Source organism: Coregonus clupeaformis, chromosome 35, assembly GCF_020615455.1.
Source record: "Coregonus clupeaformis isolate EN_2021a chromosome 35, ASM2061545v1, whole genome shotgun sequence".
In the NCBI taxonomy this organism is placed as follows: domain Eukaryota; kingdom Metazoa; phylum Chordata; class Actinopteri; order Salmoniformes; family Salmonidae; genus Coregonus; species Coregonus clupeaformis.
Window position 1 is genome coordinate 36,995,038 of NC_059226.1, and position 24,635 is coordinate 37,019,672.

Here is a 24,635-nt window from a genome sequence, read left to right on the forward strand (position 1 = left end):
GGGGGTCGGGGGTGTGTAGCTGTGTGTGTGTGTGTGTGTTACCTGAGTACCGTGACGTAGACACGTGTGTGTGTGAGCTATCGTAGCGCTCCAGTCTCTGTGTGTGTGTGTGTTACCTGAGTACCGTGACGTAGACACGCGTGTGTGTGTGCTATCGTAGCGCTCCAGTCTCTGTGTGTGTGTGTGTTACCTGAGTACCGTGACGTAGACACGCGTGTGTGTGCTATCGTAGCGCTCCAGTCTCTGTGTGTGTGTGTGTTACCTGAGTACCGTGACGTAGACACGCGTGTGTGAGCTATCGTAGCGCTCCAGTCTCTGTGTGTGTGTGTGTTACCTGAGGACCGTGACGTAGACACGCGTGTGTGAGCTATCGTAGCGCTCCAGTCTCTGTGTGTGTGTGTGTGTGTTACCTGAGTACCGTGACGTAGACACGCGTGTGCGTGCTATCGTAGCGCTCCAGTCTCTGTGTGTGTGTGTTACCTGAGTACCGTGACGTGAGACACGCGTGTGTGTGCTATCGTAGCGCTCCAGTCTCTGTGTGTGTGTGTGTGTTACCTGAGTACCGTGACGTAGACACGCGTGTGTGAGCTATCGTGGCGCTCCAGTCTCTGTGTGTGTGTGTGTTACCTGAGTACCGTGGCGTAGACACGCGTGGTGTGTGCTATCGTAGCGGTCCAGTCTCTGTGTGTGTGTTACCTGAGTACCGTGACGTGAGACACGCGTGTGTGTGCTATCGTAGCGCTCCAGTCTCTGTGTGTGTGTGTGTGTGTGTTACCTGAGTACCGTGACGTAGACACGCGTGTGTGAGCTATCGTAGCGCTCCAGTCTCTGTGTGTGTGTGTGTTACCTGAGTACCGTGACGTAGACACGCGTGTGTGAGCTATCGTAGCGCTCCAGTCTCTGTGTGTGTGTGTGTGTGTTACCTGAGTACCGTGACGTAGACACGCGTGTGCGTGCTATCGTAGCGCTCCAGTCTCTGTGTGTGTGTGTGTTACCTGAGTACCGTGACGTAGACACGCGTGTGCGCGCTATCGTAGCGCTCCAGTCTCTGTGTGTGTGTGTTACCTGAGTACCGTGACGTAGACACGCGTGTGTGTGCTATCGTAGCGCTCCAGTCTCTGTGTGTGTGTGTGTGTTACCTGAGTACCGTGACGTAGACACGCGTGTGTGAGCTATCGTAGCGCTCCAGTCTCTGTGTGTGTGTGTTACCTGAGTACCGTGACGTAGACACGCGTGTGTGTGCTATCGTAGCGGTCCAGTCTCTGTGTGTGTGTTACCTGAGTACCGTGACGTAGACACGCGTGTGTGTGCTATCGTAGCGCTCCAGTCTCTGTGTGTGTGTGTGTGTGTGTTACCTGAGTACCGTGACGTAGACACGCGTGTGTGAGCTATCGTAGCGCTCCAGTCTCTGTGTGTGTGTTACCTGAGTACCGTGACGTAGACACGCGTGTGTGAGCTATCGTAGCGCTCCAGTCTCTGTGTGTGTGTGTGTGTGTTACCTGAGTACCGTGACGTAGACACGCGTGTGCGTGCTATCGTAGCGCTCCAGTCTCTGTGTGTGTGTGTGTTACCTGAGTACCGTGACGTAGACACGCGTGTGCGCGCTATCGTAGCGCTCCAGTCTCTGTGTGTGTGTGTTACCTGAGTACCGTGACGTAGACACGCGTGTGTGTGCTATCGTAGCGCTCCAGTCTCTGTGTGTGTGTGTGTGTTACCTGAGTACCGTGACGTAGACACGCGTGTGCGTGCTATCGTAGCGCTCCAGTCTCTGTGTGTGTGTGTGTGTTACCTGAGTACCGTGACGTAGACACGCGTGTGCGTGCTATCGTAGCGCTCCAGTCTCTGTGTGTGTGTGTGTTACCTGAGTACTGTGACGTAGACACGCGTGTGCGTGCTATCGTAGCGCTCCAGTCTCTGTGTGTGTGTGTGTGTTACCTGAGTACCGTGACGTAGACACGCGTGTGTGAGCTATCGTAGCGCTCCAGTCTCTGTGTGTGTGTGTGTGTGTGTTACCTGAGTACCGTGACGTAGACACGCGTGTGTGAGCTATCGTAGCGCTCCAGTCTCTGTGTGTGTGTGTGTGTTACCTGAGTACCGTGACGTAGACACGCGTGTGTGAGCTATCGTAGCGCTCCAGTCTCTGTGTGTGTGTGTGTTACCTGAGTACCGTGACGTAGACACGCGTGTGCGTGCTATCGTAGCGCTCCAGTCTCTGTGTGTGTGTGTGTTACCTGAGTACCGTGACGTAGACACGCGTGTGTGAGCTATCGTAGCGCTCCAGTCTCTGTGTGTGTGTGTGTGTTACCTGAGTACCGTGACGTAGACACGCGTGTGCGTGCTATCGTAGCGCTCCAGTCTCTGTGTGTGTGTGTGTTACCTGAGTACCGTGACGTAGACACGCGTGTGCGTGCTATCGTAGCGCTCCAGTCTCTGTGTGTGTGTGTGTTACCTGAGTACCGTGACGTAGACACGCGTGTGCGTGCTATCGTAGCGCTCCAGTCTCTGTGTGTGTGTGTGTTACCTGAGTACCGTGACGTAGACACGCGTGTGCGTGCTATCGTAGCGCTCCAGTCTCTGTGTGTGTGTGTGTGTTACCTGAGTACCGTGACGTAGACACGCGTGTGCGTGCTATCGTAGCGCTCCAGTCTCTGTGTGTGTGTTACCTGAGTACCGTGACGTAGACACGCGTGTGTGTGCTATCGTAGCGCTCCAGTCTCTGTGTGTGTGTGTGTTACCTGAGTACCGTGACGTAGACACGCGTGTGCGTGCTATCGTAGCGCTCCAGTCTCTGTGTGTGTGTGTGTGTGTGTTACCTGAGTACCGTGACGTAGACACGCGTGTGCGTGCTATCGTAGCGCTCCAGTCTCTGTGTGTGTGTGTGTTACCTGAGTACCGTGACGTAGACACGCGTGTGCGTGCTATCGTAGCGCTCCAGTCTCTGTGTGTGTGTGTGTTACCTGAGTACCGTGACGTAGACACGCGTGTGCGTGCTATCGTAGCGCTCCAGTCTCTGTGTGTGTGTGTGTTACCTGAGTACCGTGGCGTAGACACGCGTGTGCGTGCTATCGTAGCGCTCCAGTCTCTGTGTGTGTGTGTGTTACCTGAGTACCGTGACGTAGACACGCGTGTGCGTGCTATCGTAGCGCTCCAGTCTCTGTGTGTGTGTGTGTTACCTGAGTACCGTGACGTAGACACGCGTGTGTGAGCTATCGTAGCGCTCCAGTCTCTGTGTGTGTGTGTGTGTTACCTGAGTACCGTGGCGTAGACACGCGTGTGCGTGCTATCGTAGCGCTCCAGTCTCTGTGTGTGTGTGTGTTACCTGAGTACCGTGACGTAGACACGCGTGTGTGAGCTATCGTGGCGCTCCAGTCTCTGTGTGTGTGTGTGTGTTACCTGAGTACCGTGACGTAGACACGCGTGTGTGTGCTATCGTAGCGCTCCAGTCTCTGTGTGTGTGTGTGTGTTACCTGAGTACCGTGACGTAGACACGCGTGTGCGTGCTATCGTAGCGCTCCAGTCTCTGTGTGTGTGTGTGTTACCTGAGTACCGTGACGTAGACACGCGTGTGTGAGCTATCGTAGCGCTCCAGTCTCTGTGTGTGTGTGTGTGTTACCTGAGTACCGTGACGTAGACACGCGTGTGCGTGCTATCGTAGCGCTCCAGTCTCTGTGTGTGTGCGTAGAGTAGTGATATGAAGGTGTTGAGGACACACACTCCTACAGGCAGCAGCAGAGACCAGGCCTCTGTCAGGACATCCTCTGGACTGGGGGACGCTACCACACACTGGAGGAACACACACACACCGCATGGACGCACACACACACACACACCGCATGGACGCACACACACACACACACCGCATGGACACACACACACACACACACCGCATGGACGCACACACACACACACACCGCATGGACGCACACACACACACACATCGCATGGACGCACACACACACACACATCGCATGGACACACACACACACCGCATGGACGCACACACACACACACATCGCATGGACGCACACACACAAAAACACACACCACATTCACAGTAAACAAACATATTTACAGAGGTAGTTCCAGGTGACAGTGCAACACATTACACTGTGTGTCTGTGTGAGTGTGTGTTAGAGTGTGTGTGTCTGTGTGAGTGTGTGTGTGTGTGTGTGTGTGTGTGTGTATATGAGTGTGCTACTGACCTGCAGGTTGTGTTGACAGAGGTAGTTGACAGCCAAACAGGCACCAGCAGCCAGACAGACAGACAGAAGCCAGACAGCCAGACGGACCAGACAGGCCCTCATCCTGTCTGATACAGACAGCTCTCTCTCTACTCTGCTCTCCCATAGAGACTCCTAGACAAAAACAGCTATTAAGATGGACACAAGTGTGTGTGTGTGTGTGTGTGTGTGTGTTTCATTCTGTCTGTTCCCCCAGCCCCCCAGGATGCCTTTTGCATGCAATAGCCTACTCAACGGAGCTACAAGGTCAGAGTTAGAGGTTTTCAATACAAATCAACAGTTAAGAGGTTTTAATACAAATCAACAGTAAGAGGTTTCAATACAAATCAACAGTTAGAGGTTTCAATACAAATCAACAGTTAGAGGTTTCAATACAAATCAACAGTTAGAGGTTTCAATACAAATCAACAGTTAGAGGTTTCAATACAAATCAACAGTTAGAGGTTTCAATACAAATCAACAGTTAAGAGGTTTTAATACAAATCAACAGTAAGAGGTTTCAATACAAATCAACAGTTAGAGGTTTCAATACAAATCAACAGTTAAGAGGTTTTAATACAAATCAACAGTTAGAGGTTTCAATACAAATCAACAGTTAGAGGTTTTAATACAAATCAACAGTTAGAGGTTTCAATACAAATCAACAGTTAGAGGTTTCAATACAAATCAACAGTTAGAGGTTTCAATACAAATCAACAGTTAGAGGTTTCAATACAAATCAACAGTTAGAGGTTTCAATACAAATCTGGCGACTCTTTGCTGTTACTGTCATTAAATCGGCGTCTAGTCAAAAGAAGTGTACTGTATAGGGCAGTGTTTCTCTACTCCAGGCCTCCAGTACCCCCCAACACCACACATTTCTGTTGTGGCCCCGGCCAAGCACACCTGATTCAACTTGTCAACTAATCATCAAGCCCTCAATGAGTTGAATCAGGTGAGTTTGTCCGGGGCCACAACAGAAATGTTGTGCACTAAATAAGGAATAGGGTTCTAGGCCCTGGTGAAAAGTAGTGCACTAAATAAGGAATAGGGTGCCAGGCCTGGTCAGAAGTAGTGCACTAAATAAGGAATAGGGTGCCAGGTCCTATTCAAAAGTAGTGCACTAAATAAGGAATAGGGTGCCAGGTCCTGATCAAAAGTAGTGCACTAAATAAGGAATAGGGTTCTAGGCCCTGGTGAAAAGTAGTGCACTAAATAAGGAATAGGGTGCCAGGCCTGGTCAAAAGTAGTGCACTAAATAAGGAATAGGGTGCCAGGTCCTATTCAAAAGTAGTGCACTAAATAAGGAATAGGGTGCCAGGTCCTGGTCAAAAGTAGTTCACTAAATAAGGAATAGGGTTCTAGGCCTGGTCAAAAGTAGTGCACTAAATAAGGAATAGGGTGCCAGGCCTGGTCAAAAGTAGTGCACTAAATAAGGAATAGGGTGCCAGGCCTGGTCAAAAGTAGTGCACTAAATAAGGAATAGGGTGCCAGGCCTGGTCAAAAGTAGTGCACTAAATAAGGAATAGGGTGCCATTTGGGATAGATTCTATTAATGTCCTTTTAAAAATATATATATTATTTTGGTTTGAACTCAAGCATATTTGTCCATGCCTGAGTCCTTTTAAAAATACAGTTGAAGTCGGAAGTTTACATACACCTTAGCCAAATATATTTAAACTCAGTTTTTCACAATTCCTGACATTTAATCCTAGTAAAGATTCCTTGTCTTAGGTCAGTTAGGATCACCACTTTATTTTAAGAATGTGAAATGTCAGAATAATAGTAGAGCGAATGATTTATTTCAGCTTTTATTTCTTTCATCACATTCCCAGTGGGTCAGAAGTTTACATACACTCAATTCGTATTTGTTAACATTGCCTTTAAATTGTTTAACTTGGGTCAAACGTTTCGGGTAGCCTTCCACAAGCTTCCCACAATAAGTTGGGTGAATTTTGGCCCTTTCCTCCTGACAGATCTGGTGTAACTGAGTCAGGTTTGTAGGCCTCCTTGCTCGCACACGCCTTTTCAGTTCTTCCCACAACTTTTCTATAGGATTGAGGTCAGGGCTTTGTGATGGCCACTCCAATACCTTGACTTTGTTGTCCTTAAGCCATTTTTCCACAACTTTGGAAGTATGCTTGGGGTCATTGTCCATTTGGAAGACCCATTTGCGACCAAGCTTTAACTTCCTGACTGATGTCTTGAGATGTTGCTTCAATATATCCACATAATTTTCCTTCCTCATGATGCCATCTATTTTGTGAAGTGCACCAGTCCCTCCTGCAGCAAAGCACCCCCACAGCATGATGCTGCCACCCCTGTGCTTCACGGTTGGGATGGTGTTCTTCAGCTTGCAAGCAACCCCCTTTTTCCTCCAAACATAACGATGGTCATTAAGGCCAAACAGTTCTATTTTTGTTTCATCAGACGAGAGGACATTTCTCCAAAAAGTACGATCTTTGTCCCCATGTGCAGTTGCAAACCGTAGTCTGGCTTTTTTATGGAGGTTTTGGAGCAGTGGCTTCTTCCTTGCTGAGCGGCCTTTCAGGTTATGTCGATATAGGACTTGTTTTACTGTGGCTATAGATACTTTTGTACCTGTTTCCTCCAGCATCTTCACAAGGTCCTTTGCCATTGTTCTGGGATTGATTTGCACTTTTTGCACCAAAGTACATTCATCTCTAGGAGACAGAACGCGTCTCCTTCCTGAGCGGTATGACGGCTGCGTGGTCCCATGGTGTTTATACTTGCGTACTATTGTTTGTACAATGAACGTGGTACCTTCAGGCGTTTGGAAATTGCTCCCAAGGATGAACCAGACCTGTGGAGGTCTACCATTTTTTTTCTGAGGTCTTGGCTGATTTCCTTTGATTTTCCCATGATGTCAAGCAAAGAGGCACTGAGTTTGAAGGTAGGCCTTGAAATACATCCACAGGTACACCTCCAATTGACTCAAATGATGTCAATTAGCCTATCAGAAGCTTCTAAAGCCATGACATCATTTTCTGGAATTTTTCAAGCTGTTTAAAGGCACAGTCAACTTAGTGTATGTAAACTTCTGACCCACTGGACTTGTGATACAGTGAATTATAAGTGAAATTATCTGTCTGTAAACAATTGTTGGAAAAATTACTTGTGTCATGCACAAAGTAGATGTCCTAACCGACTTGCTAAAACTATCGTTTGTTAACAAGACATTTGTGGAGTGGTTGAAAAACGAGTTTGAATGACTCCAACCTAAGTGTACAGTGGGGGAAAAAAGTATTTAGTCAGCCACCAATTGTGCAAGTTCTCCCACTTAAAAAGATGAGAGAGGCCTGTAATTTTCATCATAGGTACACGTCAACCATGACAGACAAAATGAGAAAATCCAGAAAATCACATTGTAGGATTTTTAATGAATTTATTTGCAAATTATGGTGGAAAATAACTATTTGGTCAATAACAAAAGTTTCTCAATACTTTGTTATATACCCTTTGTTGGCAATGACACAGGTCAAATGTTTTCTGTAAGTCTTCACAAGGTTTTCACACACTGTTGCTGGTATTTTGGCCCATTCCTCCATGCAGATCTCCTCTAGAGCAGTGATGTTTTGGGGCTGTCGCTGGGCAACACAGACTTTCAACTCCCTCCAAAGATTTTCTATGGGGTTGAGATCTGGAGACTGGCTAGGCCACTCCAGGACCTTGAAATGCTTCTTACGAAGCCACTCCTTCGTTGCCCGGGCGGTGTGTTTGGGATCATTGTCATGCTGAAAGACCCAGCCACATTTCATCTTCAATGCCCTTGCTGATGGTAGGAGGTTTTCACTCAAAATCTCACGATACATGGCCCCATTCATTCTTTCCTTTACACGGATCAGTTGTCCTGGTCCCTTTGCAGAAAAACAGCCCATGCTTCACAGTAGGTATGGTGTTCTTTGGATGCAACTCAGCATTCTTTGTCCTCCAAACACGACGAGTTGAGTTTTTACCAAAAAGTTATATTTTGGTTTCATCTGACCATATGACATTCCCCCAATCCTCTTCTGGATCATCCAAATGCACTCTAGCAAACTTCAGACGGGCCTGGACATGTACTGGCTTAAGCAGGGGGACACGTCTGGCACTGCAGGATTTGAGTCCCTGGCGGCGTAGTGTGTTACTGATGGTAGGCTTTGTTACTTTGGTCCCAGCTCTCTGCAGGTCATTCACTAGGTCCCCCCGTGTGGTTCTGGCATTTTTGCCAGTACACTCTACACACAGGCTGATGTGGCTTTCGCTCAACCTGTTAGACTGCATGTCTGCATGTCATAGTTAGCAACACACACACACACACACACACACACACACACACACACACACACACACACAACCCCCACACACACAGAGTCTTAGCTTCCCAGAAAAAGACTTCCCTGTTCTGTTCTGTTCTGTTCAGTCTGTGGTGGACAGCCTATTCTACTCGAGCGAACGGTGTAAACAGCCGTGACATCGGTTGATAAGACCACCGCTACGTTATCTACGCATCTATGGAGGAGGCTCACGGTGAGGTCGGAGGTGAAGATTGTGTCGTAGATGACAGGATAATGGCGCTAGCAGCTGTAGTTCTGAGAGGCTACGTTATAGCGAGGTTCAGAGCAGAAGGGATCCAGCTGTCTCCTGAAGAGCTGGGTGGAACACCCAATGAACTACAGGATCATGGGATAAAAGAGATGGTGGACGTGCTACTGAGGACTACTGAGGAACTGGAGAGAAATGCTGAGCTTCAACACTTAATAAGTCATGTCCAGGTCAATTGTTTCCAGGATTTGTTCATTTCAGTGGCCAAGGAGTTATTCAGAGATGGAATCAACTGGGGCAAAGTGGCATCCCTTTATTTCCTGGTCTATATGCTTATTCACAAAGCGCACACACAGAACCAACCCCAAGTCATGGTTACCATTATCAACTGGTCTCTACAGTTCATCAGGGAAAACCATTACTCTTGGATCAGTCGTCAGTTAGTATGGATAGCGGTCCGAAAGGTGGCGTGGTGGTGTAGCTTGACGCTCCTGGCTTCACTGGCTTGTGCTGCAGCCATAGCATACTGGAGAAAACATCTCTGAACTCTTTACAGGGAGAAGTTCTCCTGCCATAGCATACTGGAGGACACATCTCTGAACTCTTTACAGGGAGAAGTTCTCCTGCCATAGCATACTGGAGGACACATCTCTGAACTCTTTACAGGGAGAAGTTCTCCTGCCATAGCATACTGGAGGACACATCTCTGAACTCTTTACAGGGAGATGTGCTGCGGCCATAGCATACCGGAAGAAACATCTCTGAACTCTTTACAGGGAGATGTGCTGCGGCCATAGCATACTGGAGAATTATTGTAAAAAAATATATTTTTCTTAAATTTTTAAGGGGGTAGATCAGCTTTAATATTGCAGATAGATTGTAACTTCCATCAATGTAATTGTCTGCATCACTTCCAATCCCCCATATGTTTTTTTGCTCATACATATATATACATACATATAAAAACATATATACAGTGGGGAAAAAACATATATACAGTGGGGGAAAAAAGTATTTAGTCAGCCACCAATTGTGCAAGTTCTCCCACTTAAAAAGATGAGAGAGGCCTGTAATTTTCATCATAGGTACACGTCAACTATGACAGACAAATTGAGAAAAAAAATTCCAGTAAATCACATTGTAGGATTTTTTATGAATTTATTTGCAAATTATGGTGGAAAATAAGTATTGCTGTTGATTATGTATATAGCTGTTACATCCATGCATAGAGGAAGAAGATATACACACACATTCTAATTATTATATTCAGCCCAAAGGGCACAATGGCCACCGGCTGCAAAACACCTGGATTGTTTTAGGGGGGGGATTACGGCCACACAAAGAGGATGCCGCTGGATAATTCGAGGCATTATCAAGTGCTTGTCAAATTGTGAATGCGTGACTGATGAAGTGTGTACAGCTTGCACAAAAAAAATAATCATTAGAGTCGCATCATGCAGCCATATAATGTATTAAAAATCTAAACATATAGCCCAATGTTTGAATCACAACTAAAGTTGCATAAATAACTCTAAATTAAGTATATAGGAGGACCTGTTTCTTTGTTAAACGCTCTCTGTAATGTGTACCTTTAGCAATACTAGCAGATCGTTTCTGTGTGTGTGTACCTTTAGCAATACTAGCAGATCGTTTCTGTGTGTGTGTACCTTTAGCAATACTAGCAGATAGTTTCTGTGTGTGTGTTCCTTTAGCAATACTAGCAGATAGTTTCTGTGTGTGTACCTTTAGCAATACTAGCAGATAGTTTCTGTGTGTGTACCTTTAGCAATAGTAGCAGATTGTTTCTGTGTGTGTACCTTTAGCAATGCCATAGAATGTATAACAAATCTAAACATATAGCCCAACGTTTGAATCACAACTGAAGTTGCATAAATAACTCTAAATTAAGTATATAGGAGGACCTGTTTCTTTGTTAAACGCTCAACACAGAATAGCCACATATGCTCACTCCCTCAAATCATTTGGAGAAAATATCCTTTCTATTTTATTCAGCTATGTTCAATTGTATTCTTCATACTATAAAATAATAAAAAATAATGCCACGGAATTCTAAGCAAATCTTGTTTGCTAAATGAACTAGTGTAGCCCACAGCCATATGGCATAGCCAGATCAGGGCCTAACATAAGGACAACTCAGAGTATGCTATTCTGTTCTTCTGAAATAGACTACATTTTCTTCATATCATGTTTCTATAGACCTGTCTAAAATAAATAATGGATTTATTGTGATGGTGTAGGCTATATTAACTGGATTTATTAGACTTTTTAAAATGTAGATGTTGCAAAGGTCTGCATCAGTGACTTGTAGGTTAAGCGTGGAAGCCAGGAGATGCTAAATGTGTTTACCGGTATGTTAATTAACGGTCAATTACCGAGAGACTGGCAGTTATTTGCTTGACAATCACCGGCTGACAACATTTCATGACCGCCACAGCCCTAATCTGACCCAATGTCTATAAAAACAATTAATGACAAACACACAAACGTGTTTTCTTCAAAACACGTTTGTGTGTTTGTCATTAACTGTTGCGTGTGTTGGTGTGTTTGTTGATGTGTTTGTTGATGTGTGTGTTCGTGTGTGTGTTCTAGGAGTGTTGTATTTGGAATAGTTACCACACACTGAACAGAACAGGGAAGTGTTGTATTTTTTTGGAGAAGTGAAAAATACTTTGGCTAACTATGACAGTGTGTGTGTGCGTGTGCGTGTGCGTGTCTGTGTCTGTGTGTGTGTGTGTGTGTGTTTGTTTCTGTGTGTGTTTGTTTCTGTGTGTGTGTGTGTGTGTGTGTGTGTGTCTGTGTGTGTGTGTGTGGTGTGGTGTTATGTGTGTGTGTGTGTGTGTGGTGTGGTGTAATGTGTGTGTGTGTGTGTGTAGGTGTGTAACCATGCAGTCTAACAGGTAGAGTGAATGCACACACCTCAGTTCAAGACTGAACATGTTGTATCACATTCTGTGTGTGTGTACCTTTAGCAATACTAGCAGATAGTTTCTGTGTGTACCTTTAGCAATACTAGCAGATAGTTTCTGTGTGTGTGTACCTTTAGCAATAATAGCAGATAGTTTCTGTGTGTGTACCTTTAGCAATACTAGCAGATAGTTTCTGTGTGTGTACCTTTAGCAATACTAGCAGATAGTTTCTGTGTGTGTACCTTTAGCAATACTAGCAGATAGTTTCTGTGTGTGTGTACCTTTAGCAATACTAGCAGATAGGTTCTGTGTGTGTACCTTTAGCAATACTAGCAGATAGTTTCTGTGTGTGTACCTTTAGCAATACTAGCAGATAGTTTCTGTGTGTGTACCTTTAGCAATACTAGCAGATAGTTTCTGTGTGTGTACCTTTAGCAATACTAGCAGATAGTTTCTGTGTCTGTACCTTTAGCAATACTAGCAGATAGTTTCTGTGTGTGTACCTTTAGCAATACTAGCAGATAGTTTCTGTGTGTGTACCTTTAGCAATACTAGCAGATAGTTTCTGTGTGTGTACCTTTAGCAATACTAGCAGATCGTTTCTGTGTGTGTACCTTTAGCAATAGTAGCAGATAGTTTCTGTGTGTGTACCTTTAGCAATACTAGCAGATAGTTTCTGTGTGTGTACCTTTAGCAATACTAGCAGATAGTTTCTGTGTGTGTACCTTTAGCAATACTAGCAGATAGTTTATGTGTGTGTACCTTTAGCAATACTAGCAGGTAGTTTCTGTGTGTGTACCTTTAGCAACACTAGCAGATAGTTTCTGTGTGTGTACCTTTAGCAATACTAGCAGATAGTTTCTGTGTGTGTGTGTACCTTTAGCAACACTAGCAGATAGTTTATGTGTGTACCTTTAGCAATACTAGCAGATCGTTTCTGTGTGTGTACCTTTAGCAACACTAGCAGATTGTTTCTGTGTGTGTACCTTTAGCAATACTAGCAGATAGTTTCTGTGTGTGTACCTTTAGCAATACTAGCAGATAGTTTCTGTGTGTGTACCTTTAGCAATACTAGCAGATTGTTTCTGTGTGTGTACCCTTTAGCAATACTAGCAGATAGTTTCTGTGTGTGTACCTTTAGCAATACTAGCAGATTGTTTCTGTGTGTGTACCTTTAGCAATACTAGTAGATAGTTTCTGTGTGTGTACCTTTAGCAATACTAGCAGATAGTTTCTGTGTGTGTGTACCTTTAGCAATACTAGCAGATAGGTTATGTGTGTGTACCTTTAGCAATACTAGCAGATAGTTTCTGTGTGTGTACCTTTAGCAATACTAGCAGATCGTTTCTGTGTGTGTACCTTTAGCAATACCTAGCAGATAGTTTCTGTGTGTGTACCTTTAGCAATACTAGCAGATAGTTTCTGTGTGTACCTTTAGCAATACTAGCAGATAGTTTCTGTGTGTGTACCTTTAGCAATACTAGCAGATAGTTTCTGTGTGTGTACCTTTAGCAATACTAGCAGATAGTTTCTGTGTGTGTACCTTTAGCAATACTAGCAGATAGTTTATGTGTGTGTACCTTTAGCAATACTAGCAGATAGTTTATGTGTGTGTACCTTTAGCAATACTAGCAGGTAGTTTCTGTGTGTGTACCTTTAGCAACACTAGCAGATAGTTTCTGTGTGTGTACCTTTAGCAATACTAGCAGATAGTTTCTGTGTGTGTGTGTACCTTTAGCAACACTAGCAGATAGTTTATGTGTGTACCTTTAGCAATACTAGCAGATCGTTTCTGTGTGTGTACCTTTAGCAACACTAGCAGATTGTTTCTGTGTGTGTACCTTTAGCAATACTAGCAGGTAGTTTCTGTGTGTGTACCTTTAGCAACACTAGCAGATAGTTTCTGTGTGTGTACCTTTAGCAATACTAGCAGATCGTTTCTGTGTGTGTACCTTTAGCAATAGTAGCAGATAGTTTCTGTGTGTGTACCTTTAGCAATACTAGCAGATAGTTTCTGTGTGTGTACCTTTAGCAATACTAGCAGATAGTTTCTGTGTGTGTACCTTTAGCAATACTAGCAGATTGTTTCTGTGTGTGTACCTTTAGCAATACTAGCAGATAGTTTCTGTGTGTGTACCTTTAGCAATACTAGCAGATAGTTTCTGTGTGTGTACCTTTAGCAATACTAGCAGATAGTTTCTGTGTGTGTACCTTTAGCAATACTAGCAGATAGTTTCTGTGTGTGTACCTTTAGCAATACTAGCAGATAGTTTCTGTGTGTGTACCTTTAGCAATACTAGCAGATAGTTTATGTGTGTGTACCTTTAGCAATACTAGCAGGTAGTTTCTGTGTGTGTACCTTTAGCAACACTAGCAGATAGTTTCTGTGTGTGTACCTTTAGCAATACTAGCAGATAGTTTCTGTGTGTGTGTGTGTACCTTTAGCAACACTAGCAGATAGTTTATGTGTGTACCTTTAGCAATACTAGCAGATCGTTTCTGTGTGTGTACCTTTAGCAACACTAGCAGATTGTTTCTGTGTGTGTACCTTTAGCAATACTAGCAGATAGTTTCTGTGTGTGTACCTTTAGCAATACTAGCAGATAGTTTCTGTGTGTGTACCTTTAGCAATACTAGCAGATTGTTTCTGTGTGTGTACCTTTAGCAATACTAGCAGATAGTTTCTGTGTGTGTACCTTTAGCAATACTAGCAGATTGTTTCTGTGTGTGTACCTTTAGCAATACTAGTAGATAGTTTCTGTGTGTGTACCTTTAGCAATACTAGCAGATAGTTTCTGTGTGTGTGTACCTTTAGCAATACTAGCAGATAGGTTATGTGTGTGTACCTTTAGCAATACTAGCAGATAGTTTCTGTGTGTGTACCTTTAGCAATACTAGCAGATCGTTTCTGTGTGTGTACCTTTAGCAATACTAGCAGATAGTTTCTGTGTGTGTACCTTTAGCAATACTAGCAGATAGTTTCTGTGTGTACCTTTAGCAATACTAGCAGATAGTTTCTGTGTGTGTACCTTTAGCAATACTAGCAGATAGTTTCTGTGTGTGTACCTTTAGCAATACTAGCAGATAGTTTCTGTGTGTGTACCTTTAGCAATACTAGCAGATAGTTTCTGTGTGTGTACCTTTAGCAATACTAGCAGATAGTTTATGTGTGTGTACCTTTAGCAATACTAGCAGGTAGTTTCTGTGTGTGTACCTTTAGCAACACTAGCAGATAGTTTCTGTGTGTGTACCTTTAGCAATACTAGCAGATAGTTTCTGTGTGTGTGTGTACCTTTAGCAACACTAGCAGATAGTTTATGTGTGTACCTTTAGCAATACTAGCAGATCGTTTCTGTGTGTGTACCTTTAGCAACACTAGCAGATTGTTTCTGTGTGTGTACCTTTAGCAATACTAGCAGATAGTTTCTGTGTGTGTATCTTTAGCAATACTAGCAGATAGTTTCTGTGTGTGTACCTTTAGCAATACTAGCAGATTGTTTCTGTGTGTGTACCTTTAGCAATACTAGCAGATAGTTTCTGTGTGTGTACCTTTAGCAATACTAGCAGATTGTTTCTGTGTGTGTACCTTTAGCAATACTAGTAGATAGTTTCTGTGTGTGTACCTTTAGCAATACTAGCAGATAGTTTCTGTGTGTGTGTACCTTTAGCAATACTAGCAGATAGGTTATGTGTGTGTACCTTTAGCAATACTAGCAGATAGTTTCTGTGTGTGTACCTTTAGCAATACTAGCAGATCGTTTCTGTGTGTGTACCTTTAGCAATACTAGCAGATAGTTTCTGTGTGTGTACCTTTAGCAATACTAGCAGATAGTTTCTGTGTGTACCTTTAGCAATACTAGCAGATAGTTTCTGTGTGTGTGTGTACCTTTAGCAATACTAGCAGATAGTTTCTGTGTGTGTGTGTACCTTTAGCAATACTAGCAGATAGTTTCTGTGTGTGTGTGTGTGTACCTTTAGCAATACTAGCAGATAGTTTCTGTGTGTGTGTGTACCTTTAGCAATACTAGCAGATAGTTTCTGTGTGTGTGTGTACCTTTAGCAATACTAGCAGATTGTTTCTGTGTGTGTACCTTTAGCAATACTAGCAGATAGTTTCTGTGTGTGTACCTTTAGCAATACTAGCAGATAGTTTCTGTGTGTGTACCTTTAGCAATATTAGCAGATAGTTTCTGTGTGTGTACCTTTAGCAATACTAGCAGATAGTTTCTGTGTGTGTACCTTTAGCAATACTAGCAGATAGTTTCTGTGTGTGTACCTTTAGCAATAGTAGCAGATTGTTTCTGTGTGTGCGCGTACGTGGGTCAGTGTTGGGGTAACGTTACAGTAACATTACTTTTTGCGGTAATGAGTAATTTACATTTTACATTTTAGTCATTTAGCAGACGCTCTTATCCAGAGCGACTTACAGTTAGCACATACATTATTTTTTTATAGAACCCACAACCCTGGCGTTGCAAACGCCATGCTCTACCAACTGAGCTACATCCCCTGCCGGCCATTCCCTCCCCTACCCTGGACGACGCTGGGCCAATTGCGCGCCGCCCCATGGGTCTCCCGGGTCGTGGCCGGCTACGACAGAGCCTGGATTCGAACCAGCGCCTTAGACCACTGCGCCACTCGGGTAATATATCAGAGTACTGTTCCAATTTGAGTAATAACATTACAGTTACTGATCAAAGATGGTCGCCGTTACTTTTGCTATCATTCCCTTCCTATAACAGTTATTGCTCCAAATAAATATTTGATCATTATTCCCTCTCTATTGTCACAATATTTAAAAATCCCCCTGCCCCAGATTCTAATTGTTTTCATCCTGAGTCTGACATCCTCTGCTTGCAGAGACATAAAAATGGTATCCATGAGTTCATCTGACTCTGGGGAAGTAGGAAAAGGGTTTAATTGCCCAAATCTCAGACTATCCATTTTATGGAGTATGTACACAGCCCAAAGAGACTAGAGCATTTTTTATTTATTAGGGAAAACAAATGTATGTGTTTGCCACTAACAGTATTCAGTCGGGTCAGATACATACAGATCAAGTTAGGCGATGTGCAAACAGGGAAGTGGCATCATTTCATTCCAATTCTAGGTTCAACTCTACAATACACAACTAAAGGACTCAATCATATGATAAAGGCTATTCCCTGTCTTACAGCATAGAAGGCATTTTAATGAGTAGATAATCCATTTAAATTCCAGTCAATTCAGGAAGTACACTGAAATTCCAATTCTCTCCGATGCTTTTCAATGAGGAACATTTGGAATTGGAATTTGGTTTACTTTCTGAAGTGACTAGAATTGAAATGGAATTGACCCCAACCCTGGACATAATACAGATTAAATGTGTGACTAATGAGTGAGTCTAAGTTATTACTCAGCTTCCCTTTTCAAGGGCTTGGACTGATGCACGATAGCAACCAAAGCCCATGTAAGTCCGTTTAGAACATTCCATCATTGGTTACTCTGAGAGTTCCTCATATTGCCATTGGCTGCGGCCTCAGGGCCTATGGTGCCAACCTATTTCTACTATTTCCTTTATTACTAATAGGGATAGGCCAAATGGGGCAGTTCTATCACAGGAGGTTAATTAGGGAGGACGGGCTCGTGGTAATGGCTGGAGTGGAATGGTATCAAATACAACAAACACATGGTTTCCATTCGTTCCGTTCCAGACATTATTGTGAGCCGTTCTCCCCTCAGCAGCCTCCACTGAGCTCTATGCAATCTTATAGCCATACCAACTATATCAATATCAACCATCAGACAGGGCCTGCAACCGCCTATTGAACGTAGCCTGTTTGAGTTGGAGACTCCATGTGACTAAAAATCTTAAAAGGCCTTGGGATGATGCATCTGAACATTAGGAGCTTACTTCCTAAACTGGATTACATCAAGATCTTGGCTATGCAGACGAATCTGGACATTCTGGTATTGACTGAAACTTGGATCTCTGGGGACATTCTGGACATTAATATTGACGGTTATGTGTTCAGAGCTGATTTCCCTTGCTAATTTTTTTTTGCTACTATCTTTAAGCCTTTGTTTGGGGAAAAATGTATCCATAACTGTTATAGGGGTCTACCGTCCTCCCTCGGCTAACCTTTGTGCGCTCGAGGAGTTAACTACCTTGTTGTCTTCTTTTACTGAATCAGAAGTTATTATCCTGGGTGACCTAAATTATGATTGGGAAATGCAGCCTTCAGACAATCTAAAAGACGTGTAATGATCTAAACCTAACCCAGCTGGTGACTAAGCCTACATGGCCCAACCCTAGAGATCCTTAAAAGTCAACTCTGATTGATCTTATTTGAACGAATACACCAGATTAATATGTTTCTACTGGTGTCTTCGCCCAAGATATTAGTGACCATTGCCCAGCTGTTTGTGTTAGAGATGCGAGAATTCAAAAATCGAAGCCTCACATCATCACAAAGAGGAACTTCAGTGAACATGTTTTTTTACATTATCTTTATTTTAGTGACCTTGATTGTATTTCAGCTATCCCTGAACCTGATTTAGCTTTCAGCCTTTTTGTAGATGTCTTCAATACTATTGTGGATGATCCCTCCAAAATGTAAGGGTTAAAGGTAGATTGAATGCCTGGTACACTCCGGAATTATCAGAAGTCATTCATTAAAGAGATGACGCTTGGGTCAAGGCCAGGAACACAGGCTTAGGCCTGGACTGGCAAGCTTTTAAGCAACTGAGGAATCATTGTGTAAGACAATTCAGAAAGGCTAAATCTGATTATTATGTAACCGCTCTTTCGGATTATAATGGGAACCCTGCTAAATTCTGGAAAACTGTCAAATTCCTAAAGGGTTCTTCCTCCTCTCTGCCACAACAAATTAATTCAGACACGGGCCTAATTATAGACAAAAAATGCCATCGTTGATGCATTTAATCACCATTTTATTTGAAAATAACTTCTAAGCCTATTCACAATGATATTGGGCTGGATGCTGATAGGGGAAACTTGCTGAATGATCAGAGAAATTATACTCAAACCTTTTCTTTTAGGCTATTTACAGAAAAATAAGTCCTGGATGCTTTTGATAGCAACAGACAACAATAAATCCACTGAGGCCGACCAATTGAATCCTGGTCTGCTTCAGTGTGCAGCACCCATTATTGTTGGCTCAATAACCCAAATGTTTTATTTAACATTGTTATCAGGAAATATTCCAAAAGTATGGAAATCAGCTCTTGTGCTGCCACTCCATAAGGGCGGGGATAGTAGTGATCTTAATAATTATCGCCCCATTTCAAGGCTTCCTTGTCTAGCTAAGATTCTTGAATCCTTGGTAAATGTACAACTCCGCTCTTTTTTTCCACTGAGAAATGTATTTTGAATGTAAACCAATCAGGGTTTAGGCCTGGGCATAGCACTATTACAGCAACCACTTTAGTTGTTAATGATCTTGTCAACGCTTTAGACACTAAAATGAAATGTGCTGCTTTGTTTGTGGACCTGTCAAAAGCTTTTGATACTGTTGATCATGCTATTTTATTGAATAAGTTGTCCTCGATAGGCCTGAGCTCTGACACCTGTTCATGGTTTCCGGATTATCTATTCTAGTGACAGAACTCAGGCCATCGTGATTGATGGGGTTAAGTCTGAATTTCTTGAAGTAGGGCCTCCTGTAGCTCAGTTGGTAGAGCATGGTGCTTGCAACGCCAGGGTTGTGGGTTCGATTCCCACGGGGGGGGGGGGCAGTATGAAAAATGTATGCACTCACTAACTGTCAGTCGCTCTGGATAAGAGCTAAATGACTAAAATGTCAAATGTAAGTACATGAAGGTGTTCCGCAGGGGTCGATACTACGACCTGTTCTTTTCACTATTTCTAAAATGTCATCTATAAGCGGATGATACTATTATGTACGGAATGGCCCCAGCTGCTGACCTGGCTGTGACAAGGCAACAGTCCCATTTTGCAGTTGTGCAGGAAGCCCTTACTGATTAAAAAATTTTACTTAATACGCGCAAAACGAAATACATTTTGTAATCAAGTTCTCGTAAGCTTGTCTAAAATGGATTACATCTTTACTCACCGGATGGTTCTATAATAGAACGAGTCCCTGCATACAAATATTTTGGTATTTGGATTGACAATGATTTATCATTTCAAAAACATACGACTGAGCTTGTTAAGAAACTACGATTGTTTCTGTAAAAAAAAAATAATAATAATAATTCATATCTGGTCTCGCTCTAGTCAGCAGGAAGCAGATTGTGCAGTCAGCCTTTCTACCTGTTGTTGATTATGGTGATACTATTTATCAGCCTTTCTACCTGTTGTTATGGTGATACTATTTATCAGCCTTTCTACCTGTTGTTATGGTGATACTATTTATCAGCCTTTCTACCTGTTGTTGATTATGGTGATACTATTTATCAGCCTTTCTACCTGTTGTTATGGTGATACTATTTATCAGCCTTTCTACCTGTTGTTGATTATGGTGATACTATTTATCAGCCTTTCTACCTGTTGTTGATTATGGTGATACTATTTATCAGCCTTTCTACCTGTTGTTGATTATGGTGATACTATTTATCAGCCTTTCTACCTGTTGTTGATTATGGTGATACTATTTATCAGCCTTTCTACCTGTTGTTATGGTGATACTATTTATCAGCCTTTCTACCTGTTGTTGATTATGGTGATACTATTTATCAGCCTTTCTACCTGTTGTTATGGTGATACTATTTATCAGCCTTTCTACCTGTTGTTGATTATGGTGATACTATTTATCAGCCTTTCTACCTGTTGTTGATTATGGTGATACTATTTATCAGCCTTTCTACCTGTTGTTATGGTGATACTATTTATCAGCCTTTCTACCTGTTGTTATGGTGATACTATTTATCAGCCTTTCTACCTGTTGGTGATTATGGTGATACTATTTATCAGCCTTTCTACCTGTTGTTGATTATGGTGATACTATTTATCAGCCTTTCTACCTGTTGTTATGGTGATACTATTTATCAGCCTTTCTACCTGTTGTTGATTATGGTGATACTATTTATCAGCCTTTCTACCTGTTGTTGATTATGGTGATACTATTTATCAGCCTTTCTACCTGTTGTTATGGTGATACTATTTATCAGCCTTTCTACCTGTTGTTGATTATGGTGATACTATTTATCAGCCTTTCTACCTGTTGTTATGGTGATACTATTTATCAGCCTTTCTACCTGTTGTTGATTATGGTGATACTATTTATCAGCCTTTCTACCTGTTGTTATGGTGATACTATTTATCAGCCTTTCTACCTGTTGGTGATTATGGTGATACTATTTATCAGCCTTTCTACCTGTTGTTATGGTGATACTATTTATCAAAGTGCAGCTGCCTCTCCTCCTAAACCCCGTGATTCTGTTTATCATAGCGACCTTCGTTTTATCACAAGAGACAGTTTTATTACTCATCATTGTGTTCTTTACCAAAAGGTCGGCTGGACCTCTTTGAAGACACGTAGATCACATCATTACACTCTTTTTGTTTACAAAGCCCTGCTCCACAAACTTCCGACTTACCTAACATCACTGTTAAGATTTAAAATGACAAGTTATCAAACCTGTTCACAGGGTTGGTTAACTCTGGAGACTCCTTTGGTGTCCAGAGAGTTAGGTAAATCAGCATTTAATTTCCATGCTCCTTACGTGTGGAATGATCTACAATATACTTTAAAATTGGAGGAATTTGGTGCCTTCTAGGGCATTTCAGACGGTTGTTAGGGGACTTTTTTACAGAAGAATGTGTCAGTTTTTTATGATTGTGTTTTGCTTTTCGTGTATTGTTGTGTATAATAATGTGTATTTTAATGTGTATATGAATGTGTAGTTTAATGTGTTTATTGTATTTTGATATGTATTGTGGTGCTATACAGGACTAATCTGGAAAAGAGACCTTGGTCTCAGCATTGACTCCCTGTCAAAATAAAGGTTCAATAAAAATAAATGCATACATTATAGGTGCAACCTGCAGTTCAAACAACAACAAAGCCATCACCCCACCACTGTTTCGGTTATGTCACGCCCTGGCCTTGAGAGGCCGGTCGTCTTTAGTTAGTTTGGTCAGGGCGTGAGGATCTATGTTAGAATTTCTATGTTTAGGATCTAGATGTGTATTTCTAGGTTTGGCCGGGTGTGATTCCCAATCAGAGGCAGCTGTCGCTCGTTGTCTCTGATTGGGGATCATACTTTAGTAGCCTGTTTGCCTACCTTAGTTGTGGGATCTTGTTTATGTTCCGTGTTAGGCTGGTATGTGTTTAGCCTGAGGACTTCACGTTACGTTGTTTCTTGTTTTGTTTATTGAGTTTAATAAACATGTACGCTTTTCACGCTGCACCTTGGTCTGACCCGTCTCTCAACGTTCGTGACAGGTTAATAGCTGAGGGATGGGGCTGGAGAAATGTAACCATAGTTTTTAACATGTTTTGAGGCTATACAGTGTTTGTTTACAATTACCTTGTTTACAAGCAATGTTGTAAAACAAGTTTATATTTTGGGTTCTGATGGGGTTAGACAGTTGAACTAAGCTCATGAGGCATTAATTAAGCAGTGAGGCCTGACGTGGTGTGGTATATTGGCCATATACCACAAACCCCTGAGGTGCGTTATTGCTATTATACATTTGTTAGGTTACCAACACAAAAATAAAGTATTTTTGGGTCTTATCCCCGGTATATTTGTCTGATATACACACGGCTGAAATGCTGTTTCAGCCAATCAGGATCCAGAACCCAAACTACCAGGTTTATACCAATTATACTCTCCATAAATCAATAGCTATATATCACGAATTGAAAGTCAAAAAATGGATGTAGCAATCGCAGATGGCCCCTTTAAGCAACATTAGGGATCACCATCATTACATACAAAACAATGTTTTTGGTGACAATAAGCTGAGTTTGCTGTAAAAAAGTTATATTATTATAATATTACCCTATAATATTAAACAATATTATAGAAGGTCACCATCCCCCCAAAAGTTAACTCATGAGCCAGACTCCCAAATTTGGGCCGTTTGGCTCACTTGGGCAGACGATGTCTCATAGTGATTATTTTGAAGGTCTATGTCCCTAGAGTTGGAAAATGTGTGTTAGCAGAGCAGCAACGGCAGCCTTCTGTGTGTTAGCAGAGCAGGAAGGCAGCCTTCTGTGTGTTAGCAGAGCAGCAATGGCAGTCTTCTGTGTGTTAGCAGAGCAGCAATGGCAGTCTTCTGTGTGTTAGCAGAGCAGGAAGGCAGCCTTCTGTGTGTTAGCAGAGCAGCAATGGTACCCTTCGGTGTGTTAGCAGAGCAGCAATGGCAGTCTTCTGTGTGTTAGCAGAGCAGGAAGGCAGCCTTCTGTGTGTTAGCAGAGCAGCAATGGTACCCTTCTGTGTGTTAGCAGAGCAGCAATGGCAGTCTTCTGTGTGTTAGCAGAGCAGGAAGGCAGCCTTCTGTGTGTTAGCAGAGCAGCAATGGTACCCTTCTGTGTGTTAGCAGAGCAGCAATGGCAGTCTTCTGTGTGTTAGCAGAGCAGCAATGGCAGTCTTCTGTGTGTTAGCAGAGCAGCAATGGTACCCTTCTGTGTGTTAGCAGAGCAGCAATAGCAGTCTTCTGTGTGTTAGCAGAGCAGGAAGGCAGTCTTCTGTGTGTTAGCAGAGCAGGAAGGCAGCCTTCTGTGTGTTAGCAGAGCAGCAACGGCAGTCTTCTGTGTGTTAGCAGAGCAGCAATGGTACCCTTCTGTGTGTTAGCAGAGCAGCAATAGCAGTCTTCTGTGTGTTAGCAGAGCAGGAAGGCAGTCTTCTGTGTGTTAGCAGAGCAGGAAGGCAGCCTTCTGTGTGTTAGCAGAGCAGGAAGGCAGCCTTCTGTGTGTTAGCAGAGCAGCAATGGTAGACTTCCGTGTGTTTCATCCCTCCATTTCATTGATTTCATTTACATTTACATTTTAGTCATTTAGCAGACGCTCTTATCCAGAGCGACTTACAGGAGCAATTAGGGTTAAGTGCCTTGCTTAAGGGCACATCGACAGATTTTTCACCTAGTCGGCTCGGGGATTAGAACCAGCGACCTTTCGGTTACTGGCGCAACGCTCTTACCCACTAATTTCCCCCACAGGGATTTCACCCTTATGACAAACAATGTCAGTACACAACAAGTTGTTGCTCACTTATACCCTCACTCATACTGTATATCATTGGGAAGCTTAAATTCACCACTATCCATCAGACACATTTTCAGAATGTTCAGGTCAACAGAACTTTGACCTCTAGGGTACATATCAGTAATCATGGCCGAATTACCGACCGGGCACGCAGGGCACGTATCCATGTGCACTGACCTCCAGGGGGCCCCCATTGATTTTGTTAGTCAATCTGACTCAGATATCGTATTAACATTCTCCCCACTCTATGGCAAAGTGTGGAGAACTACAGGAAATCAGATGTAAAACTACAAAACAGTATGTTCTGAGAATCAAAACTAATTTGTTAAACTTTTTTGTTCAAATCGTTTTTTCTGCTAACAGATCCCTCTGTACGTATTAAATGATAGTTTTTACATCGACTGAGCTGAAGGAAGCTACAGCAGCCAAGGTGATAATGGCGGGGGACATATAGCGTTTTAGAGTTTCTAAACTGTATAGAAATGCAGTAAATGAACTTCAACTTTCTTAAAACTCAGACCCTGGTTATGGCCCTGGAAGTATTGGATTCTCCTGGGAAACTCAGACCCTGGTTATGGCCCTGAAAGTATTGGATTCTCCTGGGAAACTCAGACCCTGGTTATGGCCCTGGAAGTATTGGATTCTCCTGGGAAACTCAGACCCTGGTTATGGCCCTGGAAGTATTGGATTCTCCTGGGAAACTCAGACCCTGGTTATGGCCCTGGAAGTATTGGATTCTCCTGGGAAACTCAGACCCTGGTTATGGC

General features: G+C 43.0%; 2 protein-coding genes across 2 annotated transcripts in view; one reads left to right on the top strand and one right to left on the bottom strand.

The window, feature by feature from the left end:
* The first annotated feature begins 8,650 nt into the window (after nt 1–8,650).
* LOC123482539 (apoptosis regulator BAX-like) lies at nt 8,651–9,621 on the top strand. Its single transcript, XM_045210692.1, has one exon. The coding sequence runs from the start codon at nt 8,735–8,737 to the stop codon at nt 9,308–9,310; it is 576 nt and encodes a 191-aa protein (XP_045066627.1). The 5' UTR covers nt 8,651–8,734; the 3' UTR covers nt 9,311–9,621.
* Nucleotides 9,316–24,635, bottom strand: part of LOC121551901 (transmembrane channel-like protein 5) — a 31,930-nt gene continuing 16,610 nt past the window's right edge. The window contains exon 10 of the mRNA XM_045210719.1: nt 9,316–9,456. Coding sequence (XP_045066654.1) covers nt 9,316–9,456 — 141 coding nt within the window. The remainder of the gene's footprint in view (nt 9,457–24,635) is intronic.

What these genes read in the sequence shown, in the direction of transcription:
- LOC123482539 (XM_045210692.1), top strand. Translation starts at nt 8,735, where the DNA reads ATGGAGGAGGCTCACGGTGAGGTCGGAGGTGAAGATTGTGTCGTAGAT.